Source organism: Lepidochelys kempii, chromosome 5 (genome assembly GCF_965140285.1).
Source record: "Lepidochelys kempii isolate rLepKem1 chromosome 5, rLepKem1.hap1, whole genome shotgun sequence".
Classification (NCBI taxonomy): domain Eukaryota; kingdom Metazoa; phylum Chordata; order Testudines; family Cheloniidae; genus Lepidochelys; species Lepidochelys kempii.
Window position 1 is genome coordinate 69,539,039 of NC_136384.1, and position 19,033 is coordinate 69,558,071.

At 39.1% G+C, this 19,033-nt stretch overlaps 1 protein-coding gene across 12 annotated transcripts in view; it reads left to right on the plus strand.

Moving 5' to 3' along the window:
- The window catches only part of FER (FER tyrosine kinase), a 432,887-nt gene that overhangs the window by 336,353 nt on the left and 77,501 nt on the right, over positions 1–19,033 (plus strand). The window contains exon 18 of one of the 12 annotated variants that reach the window (XM_078852829.1): positions 10,471–10,760. The exons of the other annotated variants lie outside the window; for them this stretch is intronic. Coding sequence (XP_078708955.1) covers positions 10,471–10,525 — 55 coding nt within the window. The 3' untranslated portion in view covers positions 10,526–10,760. Of the gene's footprint in view, positions 1–10,470; positions 10,761–19,033 lie in introns of those variants that run through there. 12 annotated transcript variants of the gene reach the window in all.

Consider the following 19,033-nt stretch of genomic DNA (forward strand, 5'->3'; position numbering starts at 1 on the left):
TTCATAATATTTTAGTAGTACTTTATTATACTATGTTCTGAGCTCTTAGCAAAATATCTGACTAGATGGTGGCACATAATGTGAATGTATTAGGGTCTGTGAGTTGATGATGCTGAATTTGGCAGATAATCAGAGGATGAAAAATTGTGGATCAGGGCCTCAAATATATATATATTTAGTGGTTTCAGTGTACATTTTTAGGTATTATATAGCTACTTTTTTCTCCGTGTTAGCATAGCTCAGGAACTAGTATGGCCTGAAAGACAGATTATCAGATTTGTATATATGTTTACTAAAGACTAAATTTGTGTCATTTAGTCACAATCTGAAGCAAGGGGGATGGTGAGGAACCCAAACTGTTCCAGTGGGGAGCTCTGGAGAGATTCAACTTCATTGAGCCACTGTATCTCCCTGTACTCCTTAGTTGAACTGTGGTGGCAGTGGAGTAATTTACAGCATCTTTTTGTGAGGCACATCATAACCTGAATGCATGTGTGTGCATACACACCTATGCCATGCAGCCTGCCATCTTTGTTAGCTGGTGTGTATGTGTGGCAGAGCCATGGCTCCATCTACTCTCCTCCTGGTTAAAGCCCCTGTGATTGCAGTCCTTGTGTTTCTCCGAACACCAAGGATGCATGCGTGCCCTTATGTGGGCTGTACAAAGAATATGGGAGATCTTTTACCTTCCTACTGTCCTGCGTTACTATAAAACAAGGACATAGTTTCGTGTTAGGTAAGTTGATTGCTGAAAAATGTTTTATTGTAATGGCGAAACTAAATTAATTGTATGATCAGGCATTGGCCTTATGAAAAATAACAAGAATTTGAGAAAATACATGGGATTGAAAATTAATCTGCTAGGTTAAAAAAAAAAAGGGAGGGAGTTGGGGGGGGAAACTAGCTATAGATAAAAATGGATCTGACAGCAGAATATCTTCTATTTTGTTTAAAATATACTGCAGAATGGTTTATTATTACTGCTTTCGTCAAAAAATAAAAATAACATATAATTCAGAACAGTTTCTATTCTGTGGATTGCAACAAAAAAGGAAAATATTCTGCTCCCATACTCTGCTCTTTCTGCGGTGCTGTTTTTCTCTGTGTATTATGCTAAAGATCTTCTCAAGGCCCTAGCATATTTTTTCAGTTACTGTATTTATTTTGCTATTCTTTTGAGACTGTGCGTTTGAGTTTTTATTATGAAACTGAAGATTGCTCAGCATCTGAGTCTACACTACCATTAACATACTACTGTTGGAGTAATTATACCAGTGGTGGGCAACCCGCAGGCCGCATGCAGCCCATCAGGGTAATCTGATTGCGGACCGCAAGACATTTTGCTGATGTTGACCGTCTGGAGGCACTGCCCCCTGCAGCTCCCAGTGGCCGCGGTTTGCGGTCAACATGAGCAAAACGTCTCGCAGCCCACAATCAGATTACTCTGATGGGCTGCAGGTTGCCCACCACTGAACTATATTGTCTGTTCCTGGAATTTAGCCGGTTAGGAGCTTATATTTAAAAGTTATTTATCTTGTTGTATGAAACTCACTGTTTGATTCATATGTTTGCATGGTCATTTAACAGTTTGGTTAGTGCAATAGCAGCCCAGCCATTGTTTTATGTTTTCCTGTTGTGCTCCTGTGTATTTCGTAGTGAGTGTGTATGTGTGTAGATTAAGTGGGCTAGGATTAGAATGCTTAATGCATATGAGTGATAGTTTAATTCATATGCTGAGCTCATCTAAATTCCAAAGATCTGAAGTTTTCGGATCTTGAACCAGAAGACAGAGCAGAAGTCAGTGGGCTGAAATAAAACATTTTTGCATGAGGAGGTAGTTTGTTTTTTTTACAGCAGTTGCACAAATACAGCAGTACACAGTTGTTATATCTCTGTTAATTAACTTGAGCGTGAAAAGTTGTTTCTTGCTTTTCATTTTTTATTTCATGCTATTGTTTAGATTTTACCATTTTATCTGTTAATTAAAAATACAAGATTAGCATAGAGATGTGGATCATCTCAGTTGGCTGGATAAGCATTTATGACTGACTTTTCTCTTCCAATATTGGATTGCATTTATTGAATACATTTAACTGTAATTTTATTTTTAGCTTCCAAACCAATCTTGTTTGAATACCTGGTTCAGAGACGATGCCTACAGTATATATATTTTTTCTGTACTTTTCCTTCCTCCACCCCCCATTTTTTCCTAATTGAGAGTAATAGAAATCATGATTAGGAGAACTTAGATAAATTTAATTTCATATTAAGACTGATTTAAACTAATATCTTTTGGATTCCTTTCATTTTTTTCATTAATAGCATAGTATGACCATTTGTCATTGGGACACTCTGAACTTGAAAATCACTTTTTCATCTGAAATTTTGTGCCAACAATAGTTACAATACCTAAGATTACAACACCAAATTTTTTCTTTTTTCAATTTGTCTATTTTGTTCATGTGGCACCACTTTGTGCATAATCAGTTTTGGTGTTTTTCCTGATACGTAGGTTGGCTTCACCATTGCTGGAAGACCTTTACAAATAGCAACAGAGGAGAAGAAACTATTTTTTTTAAAAAATTCAGGAAGTGCTATGTGTAGAGTAGTTTATCAGAAGCTGGCATTTTAAAAAGATTGATGCCCGTTTCTTTTCAAAATCATTAACTATAAACCATGAACTATACATCTGCAATATATATAGGCTTGACAGAATTAGATTTATATTTGTTTACAATTTCAACAGATGTCAATATTTATTTATAAGTTTTTTCCCCCTATGTTTGTTTAAATTTTCACAGTTGTGGGAAATTATCGGACGGGTCAGGCAATGTGGTGGAGTCAGACAATTATTTAATGAGATTCAGCGAGGTGCTTGAGATTCAAAAACTTAAAGCTTTATAAAGTTACAACTGTGTTGTCAACTTCACATGTCAAAATATGCAAAGTAAATATATTGAAAACAATCTTACATTCTCAAGCAACATTTTTCTTACTTTGCCTATCTGTAAATTTGGATTATCATCAGTGCAAATATTTTTTTCATTGGTTTATATATGTAAAGTGAAATCGATATTTGCCAATAAGAAACTAATCTTTTTGGGCCCCACGCTACAAGAAGGATGTGGAAAAATTGGAAAGTGTCCAGCGGAGGAAAACAAAAATGATTAGGGGACTGGAACACATGATTTATGAGGAGAGGTTGCGGGAACTGGGATTATTTAGTTTGCAGAAGAGAAGAATGAGGGGGATTTGATAGCTGCTTTCAAATACCTGGAAGGGGGTTCAAAAGAGGATGGAGCTCGGCTGTTTTCAGTGGTAGCAGAAGACAGAACAAGGAGTAATGGTCTCAAGTTGCAGTGGGGTATTGGATATTACCAACTTATCCAACTTAGGTTGGATATTAGGAAAAACTTTTTCACTGGAATGGGTTACCTAGGGAGGTGGTGGAATCTCCTTGCTTAGAGGTTTTTAAGGCCCAGCTTGACAAAGCCCTGGCTGGGATGATTTAGTTGGGGATTGGTCCTGCTTTGAGCAGGGGGTTGGAATAGATGACCTCCTGAGGTCCCTTCCAACCCTAATATCCTATGATTCTATGATGCTAAATATGTAGCTTACACTTAGTGCCAAATTCAAGCCACCTCTTTTCCATATACATACAGTATATGAGAAAAGGTATGGCCAAGAACAAATGAAGTGATGTTCCTTATTCCAGTCTCCCCGAAAACAATCAAGTAAATATTCTGGAAGTCTTTCATAAACAGACCTAGAGCACATGCCTTCAAGGGTTAGGTCAAAATGCTTCCTGTTCTAGCTATTCATAGAATATCAGGGTTGGAAGGGACCTCAGGAGGTCATCTAGTCCAACCTCCTGCTCAAAAGCAGGACCAATCCCCAATTAAATCATCCCAGCCAGGGCTTTGTCAAGCCTGACCTTAAAAACTTCTAAGGAAGGAGATTCCACCACCTCCCTAGACAACGCATTCCAGTGTTTCACCACCCTCCTTGTGAAAAAGTTTTTCCTAATATCCAACCTAAACCTCCCCCACTGCAACTTGAGACATTACTCCTTGTCCTGTCCTCTTCTACCACTGAGAATAGTCTAGAACCATCCTCTCTGGAACCACCTCTCAGGTAGTTGAAAGCAGCTATCAAATCCCCCCCCCATTCTTCTCTTCTGCAGACTAAACAATCCCAGTTCCTTCAGCCTGTCCTCATAAGTCATGTATTCCAGACCCCTAATCATTTTTGTTGCCCTTTGCTGGACTCTTTCCAATTTATCCACATCCTTCGTGTAGTGTGGGGCCCAAAACTGGACACAGTACTCCAGATGAGGCCTCACCAATGTCGAATAAAGGAGGGACGATCACGTCCCTCGATCTGCTCGCTATGCCCCTACTTATACATCTCAAAATGCCATTGGCCTTCTTGGCAACAAGGGCACACTGCTGACTCATATCCAGCTTCTCGTCCACTGTCACCCCTAGGTCCTTTTCCGCAGAGCTGCTGCCTAGCCATTCGGTCCCTAGTCTGTAGCTGTGCATTGGGTTCTTCCGTCCTAAGTGCAGGACCCTGCACTTATCCTTATTGAACCTCATCAGATTTCTTTTGGCCCAATCCTCCAATTTGTCTAGGTCCCTCTGTATCCTATCCCTGCCCTCCAGCGTATCTACCACTCCTCCCAGTTTAGTATCATCCGCAAATTTGCTGAGAGTGCAATCCACACCATCCTCCAGATCATTTATGAAGATATTGAACAAAACCGGCCCCAGGACCGACCCCTGGGGCACTCCACTTGACACCACCTGCCAACTAGACATGGAGCCATTGATCACTACCCATTGAGCCCGACAATCTAGCCAACTTTCTACCCACCTTATAGTGCATTCATCCAGCCCATACTTCTTTAACTTGCTGACAAGAATATTGTGGGAGACTGTATCAAAAGCTTTGCTAAAGTCAATTCTGAGTGTTAATCAGAATCACTATTCTGAGTGTTAATCAGATTACTCCTGCTTCAGAATGGGGGGCTCTCCTTAACTTCATCCAAGTCCAAATACAGTACATTTTAATTCTATTTTTGCAGCTTGTACAATCACCAAAGTTTGACAGTGACTGAGTTAGGCCCATAGGGTGAAATCCTGTTCCAATAGAAGTCAGTAGCAAAACTCCTGTTGATTTCAAAGTGGACAGAATTTTGCCTAGAGCAGGGGTGAGCAAACTTTTTGGCCCGAGGGCCACATCTGGGTATGGAAATTGGCGGGCCATGAATGCTCACAAAATTGGGGGTTGAGGCAAGGGCTCTGGCTGGGGGTGCAGGCTCTGGGGTGGGGCCAGAAATGGGGAGTTCAGGGTGTGGGAGGTGGCTCCGGACTTGGGAAGGGGGTTGAGGTATAGGGTGGGGGGTGAGGGCTCCGGCTGGGGGTATGGGGCTGGCGATGACGAGTTGGGGTGCAGGAGGGTGCTCTGGGCTGGGACTGAGGGGTTCAGAGGGCGGAAGGGGGATCAGGGCTGGAACAGGGGGGTGGAGCACAGGAGGGAGTCAGGGGTGCAGGCTCCAGGCGGCGCTTACCTCAAGGAGCTCCCCAAAGCATCAGCATGTCACTCCTCCAGCTCCCACACGGAGACACAACCAGGCCGCTCTGCGCACTGCCTTGTCCACAGGCGCCACCCCGTAGCTCCCATTGGCCACAGTTCCTGGCCAATGGGAGCTGCGGGGGCAGCAGTTGGGGCAGGAGCAGTGTGCAGAGCCCCCTGGCTGTCCCTACATGTGGGAGCCAGAGTGGGGATATGCCGCTGCTTCCAGGAGTTGCGTGGAATGGGGCAAGCCCCTGACCCTACTCCCTGGCGGGAGCTCAAGGGCCAGATTAAAACGTCTGGAGAACCGGATGCTGCCACTGAGCCATAGTTTGCCCACCCCTGCCCTAGAGTCTTTAAGATTACATAACTGAAATAAATATGCACCACATACATTTTGTTTTGCATAAATTACATAGAAAAATGCAGATTATCCCTTTACTGTGTAATGTACAGGACATAGGCAGCTATCAAGAAAGTGTACATCAGTAGCCTTGTCTAACAAATAGACAAGCTGAACAAGAATAAGGGAAAGGTAGTTGAAATGACAAGCTGGCTCACGACCAAAATACGTTTGCAAAACAATCAGAGGCACTAGTTACAGTAGCCCCTGAAAGGTGCAACTTGCTGAACAAATATCCGAATGACACTAGTGGATTTTGAATATTGACATACCTAAAATGTTTTACAACTTTTTTTTACTTGTGGTATCTATGGAAAGAAAATTGTTCTCTTCTTAGAATACATTTGACATGTAGTATGCTCTACATACAGTGCACTTTACCTTATTGGGTCAGAGAAGGTCATACACGACTTTATAATTTAATATTTTAATATAGTTTGTGTGTGGTGTACATTTTTTTAAAGTTTGTAAAGGTTCATTCATTAATATTTCTGTCAACTGGATAGACCCACTAAATTTTGTTTTGCAATCAAGAATTCTTCATGAAGTGTTACTCTATCATAATTCTACGAAGAGTAACCTTGGAACAATTTTATTACCTTATGTCTGAAAGCTTTGGATTGTTTAATGAGTCAAATGTTCTGACTGAAAAACACTTTGAAGTGACTTATAATTAAGGTGTCATATCTATGTAGACTATTTGGTTGAAAATATCTGGGTGTTTACCTTTAAACCAGTCTTCATTTGGATAAAATTAAATGATGGGGTTTGATCAGCCATGGTCACTAAGCTATTTGCTGTTCTTCATTACAGCATAGTAGATGTTTGCCCCAATGTTCTGTTAATTTTAAAATAACATATTCCCATTTTCATATGTTAAAAGAAATCTAATAAAGGAAATATAACCAGACAATTTTTTCTTCCTCTTTATTAGAGTATCTGTAAATTCTGTTCAGTTGATTTTGCTTGTTTCTTACATACATTCTTCATGTTTAGTTTTTGTTTTATATTCTGCTCTCTGTTTTTTAGCATTCTTGACTATAAGGATTACAAAAATTCTGAAGAAAATCTCAGGAGGCTTTATTTCCATTTTAAAATAAAAGAAAGCCTTATGCCTTCTGTCATTTGGAATGAATATCAATCTTAGGGTCTCAATTGTATTTTTACTGTTTCAACTGGATGTATTAAGTTTTATATGTGTTTAGAAAAGTGTGTTTGTACTTTATTGTACAATCATTGCCATTGCTAACCATCTTCTTACAATTGGTTTAAAATTGTTTCGGTAAAATTAAATGAGTTTGCATAATACCATTTTTGTGGCCTCCTGCTTCATGAATAGAGAACACTTTTAATTATTTACTACTGACGCAAATAGTTTTGTAGTGTTGGTGATTAATAATGCTGTTTGATCATGCATGAGCAAACAAGATTTTTTCCTTTAGAGAGTTGGTGTCAGCAACAGAACTGAAACGGTGCAAAAAAGGAATCAATTGTCATACATTTGAATTTTGTTTTCCTGTTAGATGAAGTCTCTGCTCTAAAATAAAGGAGTATGTTTCAAAATATCATCAGCTCTGTTACAGAAATAGTAAAATCTTATCACTAAAAGCTTGATGAGAGAACTGCTGTTTTGTATTGGACTGTTCTTCAATTGGTTAGTATTTCTTTGTTAAAAAAAAAAATCCTTCAAGCATTGTCATGTTCTTAAGATTGCCTCTTTAAGTACAGTGTTGAACCTGATTTCCACATTGCAGTACAATGTGGAAATGACCTGATCTTGCAAGAGTGTAGTGGAGAAGATGGCTGAAGGAACCCGTTTTCCCTCACCTGTGTGCATTGGGCAGGCAGGATCTTTCTGCGTACCCTCCCAAAGTGAAAAGAGGTAGAGCAGTTATTAGTCCCGCCAATCACACTCAGCAGTCCAGGAAGAGTTGGTGCTGAGAGGGAATATATGTGGCTCCTTTGTAAATGGTGTAGCAGTTGCTGTTGTTGTTATGCTACCGCAATGCACCTGGAGGTATTCAGCCTGCTTGTGTTTTCCAAAGGCAGAATGCCTCCAGACACAGCTTGCTGATGCAGTGCCTTTCCGAATATGTCCCTAATGTGGCAGTGGCTAGAAAAGCCACATTCTGGCACTCAGAGTGTATTTCAAGAAGAACTAGACTATGTAGGTGTGGCACCACCTCACAGTGCTCCAAGGTATTATTTAATTGTTAGTTTTCAGTCTGTCACTTGTGTTTTGCAGGGTGGTATTACCAAGCAAAAAAATGACTAACAGTGGTGTGGTTTTCAGAGTGCTGTCATGTTCTCAGGGTCACAGACAGGTGAATGCTATCTTGTTTCATTCCATTTGTCATGTAACTGTGGTTATTTGTTACATTGACATTGGAGTATGGCAAACCGTGCTTCAAGCTTTATAAAAATTGCTGTACCTATCTAGAAAAGATGAATATTTAACGTGGTTGAAAATAACTTTGGTGGTAAACTTTTGGTTTTTAGAGAATTGCTCAATAAGCCAAACATTTCATTTAGTGTCTCCCCCATCCCCTTTCTCCTTGCTATGTCTTTCATCTATGTAAGTAATATGTGATGGAGTTATTCTTCTGTTTATACAGTTCCAGTGTATTTAGTTCCTCCTCATTTAAGATACTGGGTTGGGTAGTTCTTGATCATTTAATGAATATTTAATCCCTTGGTGGAAAAGTTTCCCCCTCCCTTAATTCTTTCTTGAATATACGGACTTCATTTCTTATATAAATTTCATGAACAGACAAAACTGCTATTATCATATCTGCCATTTGAGGCATTTATAAACCCTTTGGCAGCACAAAACCATAAAGCAGATCGGTGGCTGAATAAAACATGTTTGGTAAATATCTTACGATATTAAGATAAATATCTTATCATATCATAAATATCATAAATATCTTACGAACATTTTTCCTGCTTCATACATTATGTAGTGACATGAATCTTTGAAATGCATCATGATCTCTGAAATACATGCACTGCTTATAAAATTAAAGGAAAGTGCTATTTTTACTAAATGTTTCCAGATTCTAGTACTAAGCTACATTGTTATCATTAAGTTTTGGGTGAATTTAGTTTAAGTGAACAGAGATTCATAATCACAGACTGAAGCCACTGCTTAAGCATTGTGTGAGTTTTCCCATATAATTCAATTTGTGAATTTCTGTCTTGACCATTGCAATTTTTTAACAATAAATTACATTATGTAGCACTTTTTATCTTGAAGGAACCCCTAGCACTTTACAAACGATGAAATTTATATAAAATACAGGAAATCACTTCACTTTTACTGAAATGTAGGTCTTTCTGTAATGGAACATGTAGTTATTGTGCATCAACAACAAAATGCAACAATTTTAGATTGGGCTATAAAGAACAACTCCTCCATTTGAAATGGGGGAACTTTTAGTCTTTCCTAAGCATAGTAAGTAGTCACTTCTTGTTATATAGTCAAACATCCAATGAGGGCAAAATCTGTTTAACCAAACTCAGTTTTATTTTCAACTCTAAACGATATGGTCTTCAGAAATTAAAGCAAAGTTTGCAAAGTAATCCATGCTTACCTGATGAGTTTTTATTTCATTTTCTTTCTCTCCCATCTATTTATCCTTTGCTTACCAATGTAGCGTCTGAGCACCTTCCATAATTATATAAATCTAAAACTGTAGTCTAAACAAAGGTTCTCAAACATAGTGTTTGTTATTCAGTAGTTCACCTTTCACTGTTGCTATTGAGCCATTACCCCAGCAAGACGATGCTGTGGAGCTTGAGGTACCATATTTCAGAAGATATGTAAAACTGATGTCTGTGCCATTTGTGATTATTCAATGACACGTAGCACTTCCTGTACGAGAGTGTTAACCCAAGTCCTTAAAACATTTCTGGAATTTTCTGCTTAATTGAATTTTTTAAGTTCAATAGCAGTTGAATGTGGTATTCTTCACTTTGTGTCCTAAATGCTTGGTATGGGATTGGGAGGAAATTTTCCCTGGAGAGCAGATATCCCATAATTTCCTTCTGCAGGGTTTCTTCCTCTAAAGCATCTGGAAATAACCAGTGTCTGAGATGGTATATTGGATCAGATGAACCATTGATCTGATCCAGTATGGCACTTCCCAAGTTCCTGTTCCTTTGGATGAAAGATGCTTTATAAATGTGAGAGCATTTTCATTTTCTGCTATTCTTTTTATTATATCTGTTTGGTAAAAGTTTTTCTATTTCTTTACAGTATTTGAAAAAATTCCTGTGTATTCTTATAAAACAACTCTGTTTATCAGAAAAATTTAGTTTGTCACCAGTTAAGCTGGTGTGATGCTTCCCAGGGGTACCCAGGGTTGTGAGGCACCTCTCTACCACTTGCCCTTAGCATGAGGAAGCTTTGTCTGTACCTGCTGTAGGTCAGTTCCCCAACACAAGCACTGCCTTTCCAGGCCTCTGCAAGCTTCGCTCTCTCTTTACAGGTTAACTCCAACCGCAAACTTCTCCAAGTATTTCCTTGGAGTGCCCAGCCCCTGATCCACTGGACCCTCACAGAATTCCTAGATCCTCTATTTCCAAAGGAAGAGCACAACACAGTTTATCAGTTACACCATAAAGTATAAAGCTCTGGATCCTGATGACCAAAGTTCAAGGGCAGTATTCAGTTCCGTAAGACAGAATTTCTGGAGGTTTTGTTTAAAAAAACAACTAAGAAATTATATGTTTGTGTACGTTGAAAGAACTAAAAAGGTAAGAAATGCCAGAATTAAATTTTTCTGTGTCTGCCTCTGCTGCACAGGTCCTATATGATGCTGGGCAAGATGCTTAAAACACAGTTTTCACAGTTGGCCACTAGTGGTGTGTTTTTTATTTTCTGGATGCCCAACGTTAGATGTCCGGGGCAAGATTTGCAGAAATGCTGACACGCTCATCTGCAACTGACATCAGCTGGAGCTGTGCTTTGACTATATAAAGAGCTATAAGAATGGAATGTACTCTGAAAAATCAGGCCCTACATTTTTCAAGCTGGGCACCCAAAATTAGTGGACACATTTGGCAATTTTGGCCTTACTATCTCTGTGCCTTAGTTCACCACTTGTAAAATGGGACAGTAATACCACCTAAACTCTCAGATATTGTGAAGGTAAATTCTTTAATGTTTGTGAAGTACTCAGTTATATACTGAGACCTCATGAGGAAATTAATACTTCTTTATTCAGTGTGGGGGTTGAATGGTGTGTGTTAAATAGGGACAGGAGGCACATACTGAGAATAGAGGATAAAAAGAAATATTGAAAAACTACCCATTCTCTGAATGAGGCAGGAGTCCTGTGGAAAACTGGTATCTGATCATGTAGTTAAAGATTGAATCATAATCGATATGCCCAAAGGGGCTGAATTAAGGTTGTGTGAATGGAATGTTAATTCTAGCATTTTCTAACTTTTGAGAGATTGACTCTGCAACAATAATGTTCCTTTATCATATTTTTGAATGTCTTTACAAATATAATGCTAAAAGTGTGCTAGACACTTTATGAACAAGTAGGAAGACAAGATCGCTTCACCATTTAATTTACAACATTGGAGAAAATTTCAATTCGCTTTTACTTCTGAAAGTAGTCTACGGACTAAGGTTGGGACTCATGGTAGATGCGATTTTATAAGCTTAATGCATGCTGGAATGTTACAAATGAAAAAAGGGAGAACAAATCTTGATTTTTATAGTCCATGAAGTCAGGGAGTTAACAAAATCCCTTTTTAACTTTTCCCCCACAACCACATACACACACCCCTCAAAAAAGGGGTGGGTTTTTTTTGTTTGTTTTTGTTTTGTTTTTTGCTGAGGAAGCAAAATTAAAGCATGGAAGATATTGGAATTACTTGAAATTGAAGTTGCAGAAACTATTTGGTGCCTGCATCTCAAGCAAGGGGGAAAATCGTAGGGAAGGGTTGCAGACAAAACTGACTCAAACAGGTTATTAAGGGAAAGCAGAAAGCCTACAAAGCATGAAAGAAAGGATGGATCAGGAATGCAAGTTACTACTTCGAGATCAGAAAGTGTAGGGAAAAAATGAGAATTGCCAAAAGCCAAGCTGACCTGGACCTTTCAGAGGAAGTTAAAATCAATAGTAAAAGGTTCTTTACCTATATAAATAAAAATAAAGCAAAGAAAGAAGTGGGACCACTATGCATGGAGGATGATGTGGAGATTGCATGTAATCTCAGTATGGCCCAACACCTAAATGAATACTTTGCCTCAGTTTTTAATAAGTATAATGAGGAAGTTTGGGGCAGCAGCAGAATGGCTAATGGTAACGAGAATATTGAAGTAGAAATAATCACATCTGAGGTGGAAGCCAAACTCAAGCAGTTTAAGAAGGCCAAATCACGGGGGCAGGCTAATATCCATCCAAAAGTATGGAAGAAACTGGCATATAAAATTGCAAGCCCAATAGCAAGGATTTTTAATAAATCCATAAACTCATGGACCTATGGCTGGAGAATTGCAAATACAGTACTTATATTTAAGAAAGGGAAAAGGAAAGTGATCTGGGAAACTACAGGCCCATTAATTTGACATCAGTTGTATGCAAGGACTTAGAACAAATTTTTGAAAGAAGGAATAATTAAAGACATAGGAGTGTTTGACCACTTAAACATATGACTTGGCATTGGTTAGGAAGACGATTTTGCTAGAACAGTATGGGGATGCATTTCCCAGGAAATTTCTGTGTGCCCATCTCAAGAAACGTATTCTGATGCAGAAGATAACATTTTGATCTGCAGAAAAACAAGAAAAGCTTAGTAGATATAAAATATGTGAACAGTTGAACTGACTAAATATTTATTTCAGTTCACTTACTAAATTATGTTGAAGTTTTGCCTTGTATGAAGAGAACAGTTTTGCTTTATGTAAAGACAACAAATGGGCATTACACATTCTACACGCATGCTGATGTCCTTGTTTGTCGGCTGCCACTATATTTCAAGATAATTGTTATTGATACAGTATGACTACTTACACATAGAAAAAAAACTGCATTGCATTTTGCCTTTTGGATGATACTTTCTGTGAGTGAAGACACGCACAGAGTTTGGGTAAAGACAAATGACACACCTGAGCATAATATTATTTTCCATTTCTCTTCCTTATTAAAATATATTCCTCTGTTAAAGAAGCAGACTAAATTAAAATAAATAATAAGAAATACATCGATATATGATCATGTTTTTGAAAAGATCATAGTGCAGAAGGTAGATGGAATCCCTAGGTTTGTGATAAAAGATTTACTTGCTTTGCAACATGATAAATGTCAGGGCTCATAGAAGAGAGTCTAATGTGAGACAGTTTGTCCAGGCTTTCTGATTTTAAACTGATCTTTTACATAAACTTTATCTTCAATTTAAGACACGTAACTTGGCACTGTCTTGATTTCTTCCCAAAGAAAGTACATTAATCCCATACAATCTAACTGAAGCAACTCCAAATCTTTTCCTTTCAGGATAAAATTGTAATAAAGGTGGAAAGCACATTGTGACCAACACCATCTCCTTCTTGGTTCTTCTTTCTCATTATGTTCACTCAATGCAGCCTAATGGCAATACAACACAACTCTAGGAACAAAACATGTCTCCAGGTCCCTTGACTGAAACTGAGTAGAGTGGTCTGGCCCCTTTAGTGCAGGGGCAGGCAAACTACTGCCCGCAGGCCAGGTCCGGCCCATCAGTGTACATCTGTGTGAAATTCCCCGTACAACAATAATCTTAACAAAGACTTATTTAAAACAGAGGAGTTGAATAAAAAAAAAAAGAAATTGTTTGCCTAACATATTTAAATTTAATCCTCTCATAAGGTAAAGAAGATAAGGCATTTTCAGTAAAAAAAAGAAAAAGTAAAAAGCTTACATCTCTTGAAATCAGTCCTCCCTCACTGATCTTTCTGGTTAATTTGTTGTTATTGCTTGCTGTATAGATAGCATCTCCCTCTCTCCTATCACTAGGACCCATTTTTCAAGTTTCTCGTCTAGATCAGCTTGTATGTCCAGACATACCCATTCTGGCCATCTATGCATCTTTCAGTTATGAGTGTCCATTAATATATCAGGGTGAGATTTCATTAACATTTACACAAAGGAGTCTTCATTTAGGAGTGTCATTGGATAGGAAGACCACTTGACCATTGACTCCTAATTACCTCTCAGGGTTTTCCCCCAGACTTCCTGTCATCAGCAGTATGTCAAAAGTCCTGATATTTTTTTTTTTAAACTAAGTATGGTGATTCAGCGTTCTTTTCTATAGGAGCTAATTCTGCCCCTCTGGCTGAATGCAGCTGTTCTCCAACTGTGTTGAACAGACAGAGCTTGGATGTGACCATTTTTTAACATTTCTTTTATCAATTTGTCACTGTAAAAAGAAATTCTTGACAGATGTTGGATCTGATCTCTCTTTTCAAATAAATAGATCATGAAAACACGTTTGTGTAACTCTGTGCCCTATTTTTACAGGGGCTGTTTAGTAATATGTGCAGTACTCTACCAGTTACAATAATCAGAAAAAGATAAATTTATTACCTGCTTACTAACCCACCTTTCTTAACTTGAGCCCAATTGCTAATATATTAATCATTCAAGTTGATTATATTTCTGCTTATTAGTACAAAAGATCTGATAATAGTAGAAAATGAATTCCTGGACTTGTCTTCTAAAGCACATTGAAAACAACTGAAAAATACATGATTGTCCACTAAACACCAACATGTACTTTTTCTTTCTTTGAAGGAAATGTAACCCCTTCTTTTTCTGGGACAGTGCTTCCCCAGTCTCCCAGAACAATCTGAATCCCTTGTAGCGTTACTCCCACAACCCATGAAGAAACTTCAAACTTCAGAAAGTTTGAGTGGTTCACGCGTGTGTGCGCCACCCTCAGGGCAGACACCTCAAACTGGTTATATGTTCCATAAATAGATTTCACCAACCCACTATCAAACATGAACTCCTGAAGCATTATAACAATCTTACCCCGGCACCACAGACAGTCCCATGAGGCATTCCAGTCTATCTTGCCACCCAGAGAAGCTGGATTATTGATAGTTAGTTGCTTTACACCAAAGATCACAAAAGGTTCAGGTTGCTTCCCAGTCCCAAGAGACCAGTTACTTACCCCACCTCAATATGTACCGCCAATCTCACACCAAAGACAAAGCTTGTAGCACATCCTATAGTAAGCTAAGTAAGGATTTATTAACTAGGAAAAAGAAATGAGAGCGGTTGACAGGTTAAAGAAGGCAAACATGTATATTCAAATGTTACAATCTATAGTTCAAAAAAGTTGTAGTAATGTGTCAGCACTGAATGTCTTTTAGGGCTAACCCATGGTGACCCTGGGGATCTCTGCTTCTGTTTCGTAGCTGCAGCCCTCTCAGAGTCCAAAGAGCAAAAAAACTTGAAAAATTTTCTTGTCAGCTACCTTTATTTCCTTTTCCCACAACTCAAGCTGATGGGATGAACCCTTTTGCACATAGCCTCTTCATGGTTGTGAAAGGGCAATTAACAAAGTCTTTGTATTGTGGTGTCTCACAGTGGCCCATTTAGTTTTGTTAGCCTTCTTGATGAGCAAGAGACAATCCCTCTTGGCAGGTTCACAGTTCCAGAGCCATCATTTTTTACAGTTGTAAAGCAAAAACTTAATTATTACTTTATAGCATGTGCTAAAGCTTCTATGTGAGATTAATGCATGCAGCAACTTACAAGCATTTCCTCAAATCTAAACACTAAACCCATTAATGTAATTTCAGTACTCATCTTAACCATACTAACACATAGTTGAAATAGACTGGTTTCCAGCAATGGATTCATCAGTGCTTGGCAGAGGCCTAAAGACTTGACTGTGACGCTGGCAAACCAGGTACCAACTCTTGCCATGTACACTGAAAATAACTGAGAAATACATGGTTGTCAACTAAACACAAAAAATTTTTTTTTTCTTCGACAGAAATTAAACTACCTCTTTTCCTGGGGCAGTGTTTCCCCAATCTCCCAAAACAATATGAATTCCTTTTAGTGTTACCCCCACAACATAGGAGGGCATTCAAAAGAAAGTTTCTAGCATGACAAAGGAAAATATATAATTTGCATTCAATTATTTATTTTTCAATATATCCCCTTAGACATCAATGGACTTGATCCCATGCAGGTGTAGCTTACAATCACATCATTATCATATTTGAACCTCTTCTCATTAAGGTCTTCCTTCAACTTGGGAACAGGTAGAAGTCTAAGGGAGCAGAATCTGATGAATAGAATGGATGAGGAAGTAGTTGAAAGCCATATATTGTGGCTGTGATCATTACAACCTATGATGTGTTGGGTAATGCATTGTCCTGGAGAAGCAAACCGTTCCCTAGGAATGCCAAGTTGCACGGTCTTTTGATCAGAGCTCAGCATTCTGGCTACCCAACACCTACATCTGCCTGTCCTACAGCATCCCCATCAGTACTGCCCCACAGCCTCACCTCTGCTCCTGCGTCTGTAGGGGTTCTTCACTTCTCTCTCCCAGGCCTGGGTGGGGGGGCAGCTGCAGTGGTATCCCCTTCTTCCCCTTCTCAAGCCTGGGGAGGAAGCCCCAGAGGTTCTTAAGCCACCTCCCTCTTCCCGGGTCTTTTGCAGGGATGGAAATGGGGGAAGGAGGTGCAGAGAGCAGGTCGACCCAAAGGGGAAGGAGGGTGTGGAGCTGCCCTGAGCTGCTGGATTCTTTCTGCTCCCTCCTCCTCTCCACCCCTCCTGAGAAAATGGTGTTGCCTGTTCCGTCTTCCCATCCCCTAGCCAAAAAGTCCTTTTGACTCCTAAGGGGTGGGAGGAGAGCTGTGCCTGCTTCCTGCCCGCATGGCAGGCCTGACTGTCTGCTATTCTTTGGGATGTGGGCACACAGGGAAGCCAACTAGTCAAAGGGGGGGCGTTCCTCATGCAGGGCTGGAGCTTCTTGCATTATCATGAGTCTGGCTGCAACCCTAGCCACAATGTCATCACTTGCAAACAAATTCAAAGAATTGGTAACACTGAGATCCTGTCTGTGTAGAAGACCGTAGCTGAGTCTGTGAATTAGCAAGTCATTTACATTGTCATTTAGTCAAATGTCAGAGGGAGAAGTTGGCCTTTCTATCAAAGGAGAGCGAAGAATTGTTTCCCTATTATTGACTGGTATCCAGACTTCCCCCACTAGCCTCTGTTGGTTCTTCCATATGATCAATCTTTTTACTCTTTTTAACAGAACCTTTATCTGTCATCAGTGAATCTGAATATCATTATTAATACTATTTGTTATTGTTGTTAATATTCCTTCCCTTCCTCGCTCTGTCATCTATCCTTCCCCTAGAAACTTTGTCCATTTTTTTGCTTGTGACCTCCAGTTTTCTTTCTAAACATCAATTCAGTTATATTTTTTCCTTTTAACCTCCTCCTACTGTATCTTATTAGTTCATGAGTTTTTCTGCTCTTCTTATTTATGTATTTAAAATATTTATTATTTTTCATTTGCTAATGAGTAAACCTTAGTTTGAGTTACTTTAAAGATGAATGGACAAATCACTTGACAATATGCTGTAGGGAATAATCTTACTTTGGCAGAGAAATGGTCTATATTGAATGGGTATTTCAGTACATTATTTTTATCTTCTTGTGTAATTTATGGTCCTGTGCATTTCAATTAAATGTTGGTTTGAAATGGAAACCTGAACCTAATTATCCTGCATGCCACGGAATTTCCATTATAGTCATTTTGAAGTTTTGGAATAATTTAGAATCTTGATATCTTTGTTATTCAATATCTCTGAAAAAATAACTGTCTAGGAGGAAAGAAAGCCATCTCCCCAAGTTAAAATAAAGGTCCCGTGCAGTGCAGAGATGTTCTTATGGTTACAAAGAAGTGCAGAACTAAGCCAGACAAGGTTGCCTTCCTGTTTATTGGAAACAAGAAAACAACTGAAGAACTTGTGCAGTTCAGCAATCTGCAGCTCTGTGCATTCCTTTGTCCCTGACTTGCTGAATGTTACTGTAGAGAATCATAGAAAACGAAGCAGGTAAATGTCTTTCAGATTCACTATGTGAAAATGCAGGATCTTTCCGTACAATACATACATAATGATAATGCAGTGCTCAATTATTTTTAAATTTCTCAAACACTAGGACTTCCAGTACTTTATGTGGGAGATTATTCTACAGCGTAATGAATCTTGCTATCAGGAAGATTTTAATTTTATTTAATTCTTTCTACTGATAACCTCCAGAAAATCATTCCTGTCCTCCTTTGGTGTTGATATCTTTCAGATATTTGTGTATTGCTGTCAGACCCTGACTTAGCTGTCCCTTAGCCAAAATATACGTGTTTATCTTGTTTTAAATATTTCCTCCTGTCAGCCCCTGCAGACCCTTATTTATTTCTTTTGCTCAGCTTTTACTTTGTCTGCATTTTTCTAGCACCAATATGACTGGAACCAACTATAATATTCCAGATATGGTTACACCAGATCTCATAATAAGCCGTTTCACCTCCCTGTTGTATTACACGATGTTTCTGCATATGCAACCCATATTGCTCTGGCATTTTTGTTATTGTATCATGTTATGGCAGGTGTCATCAAGTGATGTTGTTACATAGTCTTCCAGATTATTTGCTTACATGACAAGACAAAGTTTCAACTTGGGAAGACATGCTGTGTGGTGTTGGTTTTGGTTATGCAAGGTTCTATGTAGAGGCAACTTCTGGAGAGAGCTGTAATGAGTTTCAGGAAAACATTCTTTTTGCCTTGGTCTCTGACTGGAGTTAGTTCATGAGGCAGAGTTGCTTTCTGGGAACTGGCCATTGGTGTTGATTGGTGATTACTGAAAGAAGGAATTGCTACCTTGAAGCTTTGATGACCAGGCTCTGCTCCAGGATTGGTGGACCATAGAATCGAAGAAATGTAGGGCTGGATGGGACCTCAAGAGTTCAAGTCCAGTCCCCTGCACTGAGGCAAGACCAAGTAAACCTAGAGCATCCTTGACACGCGTT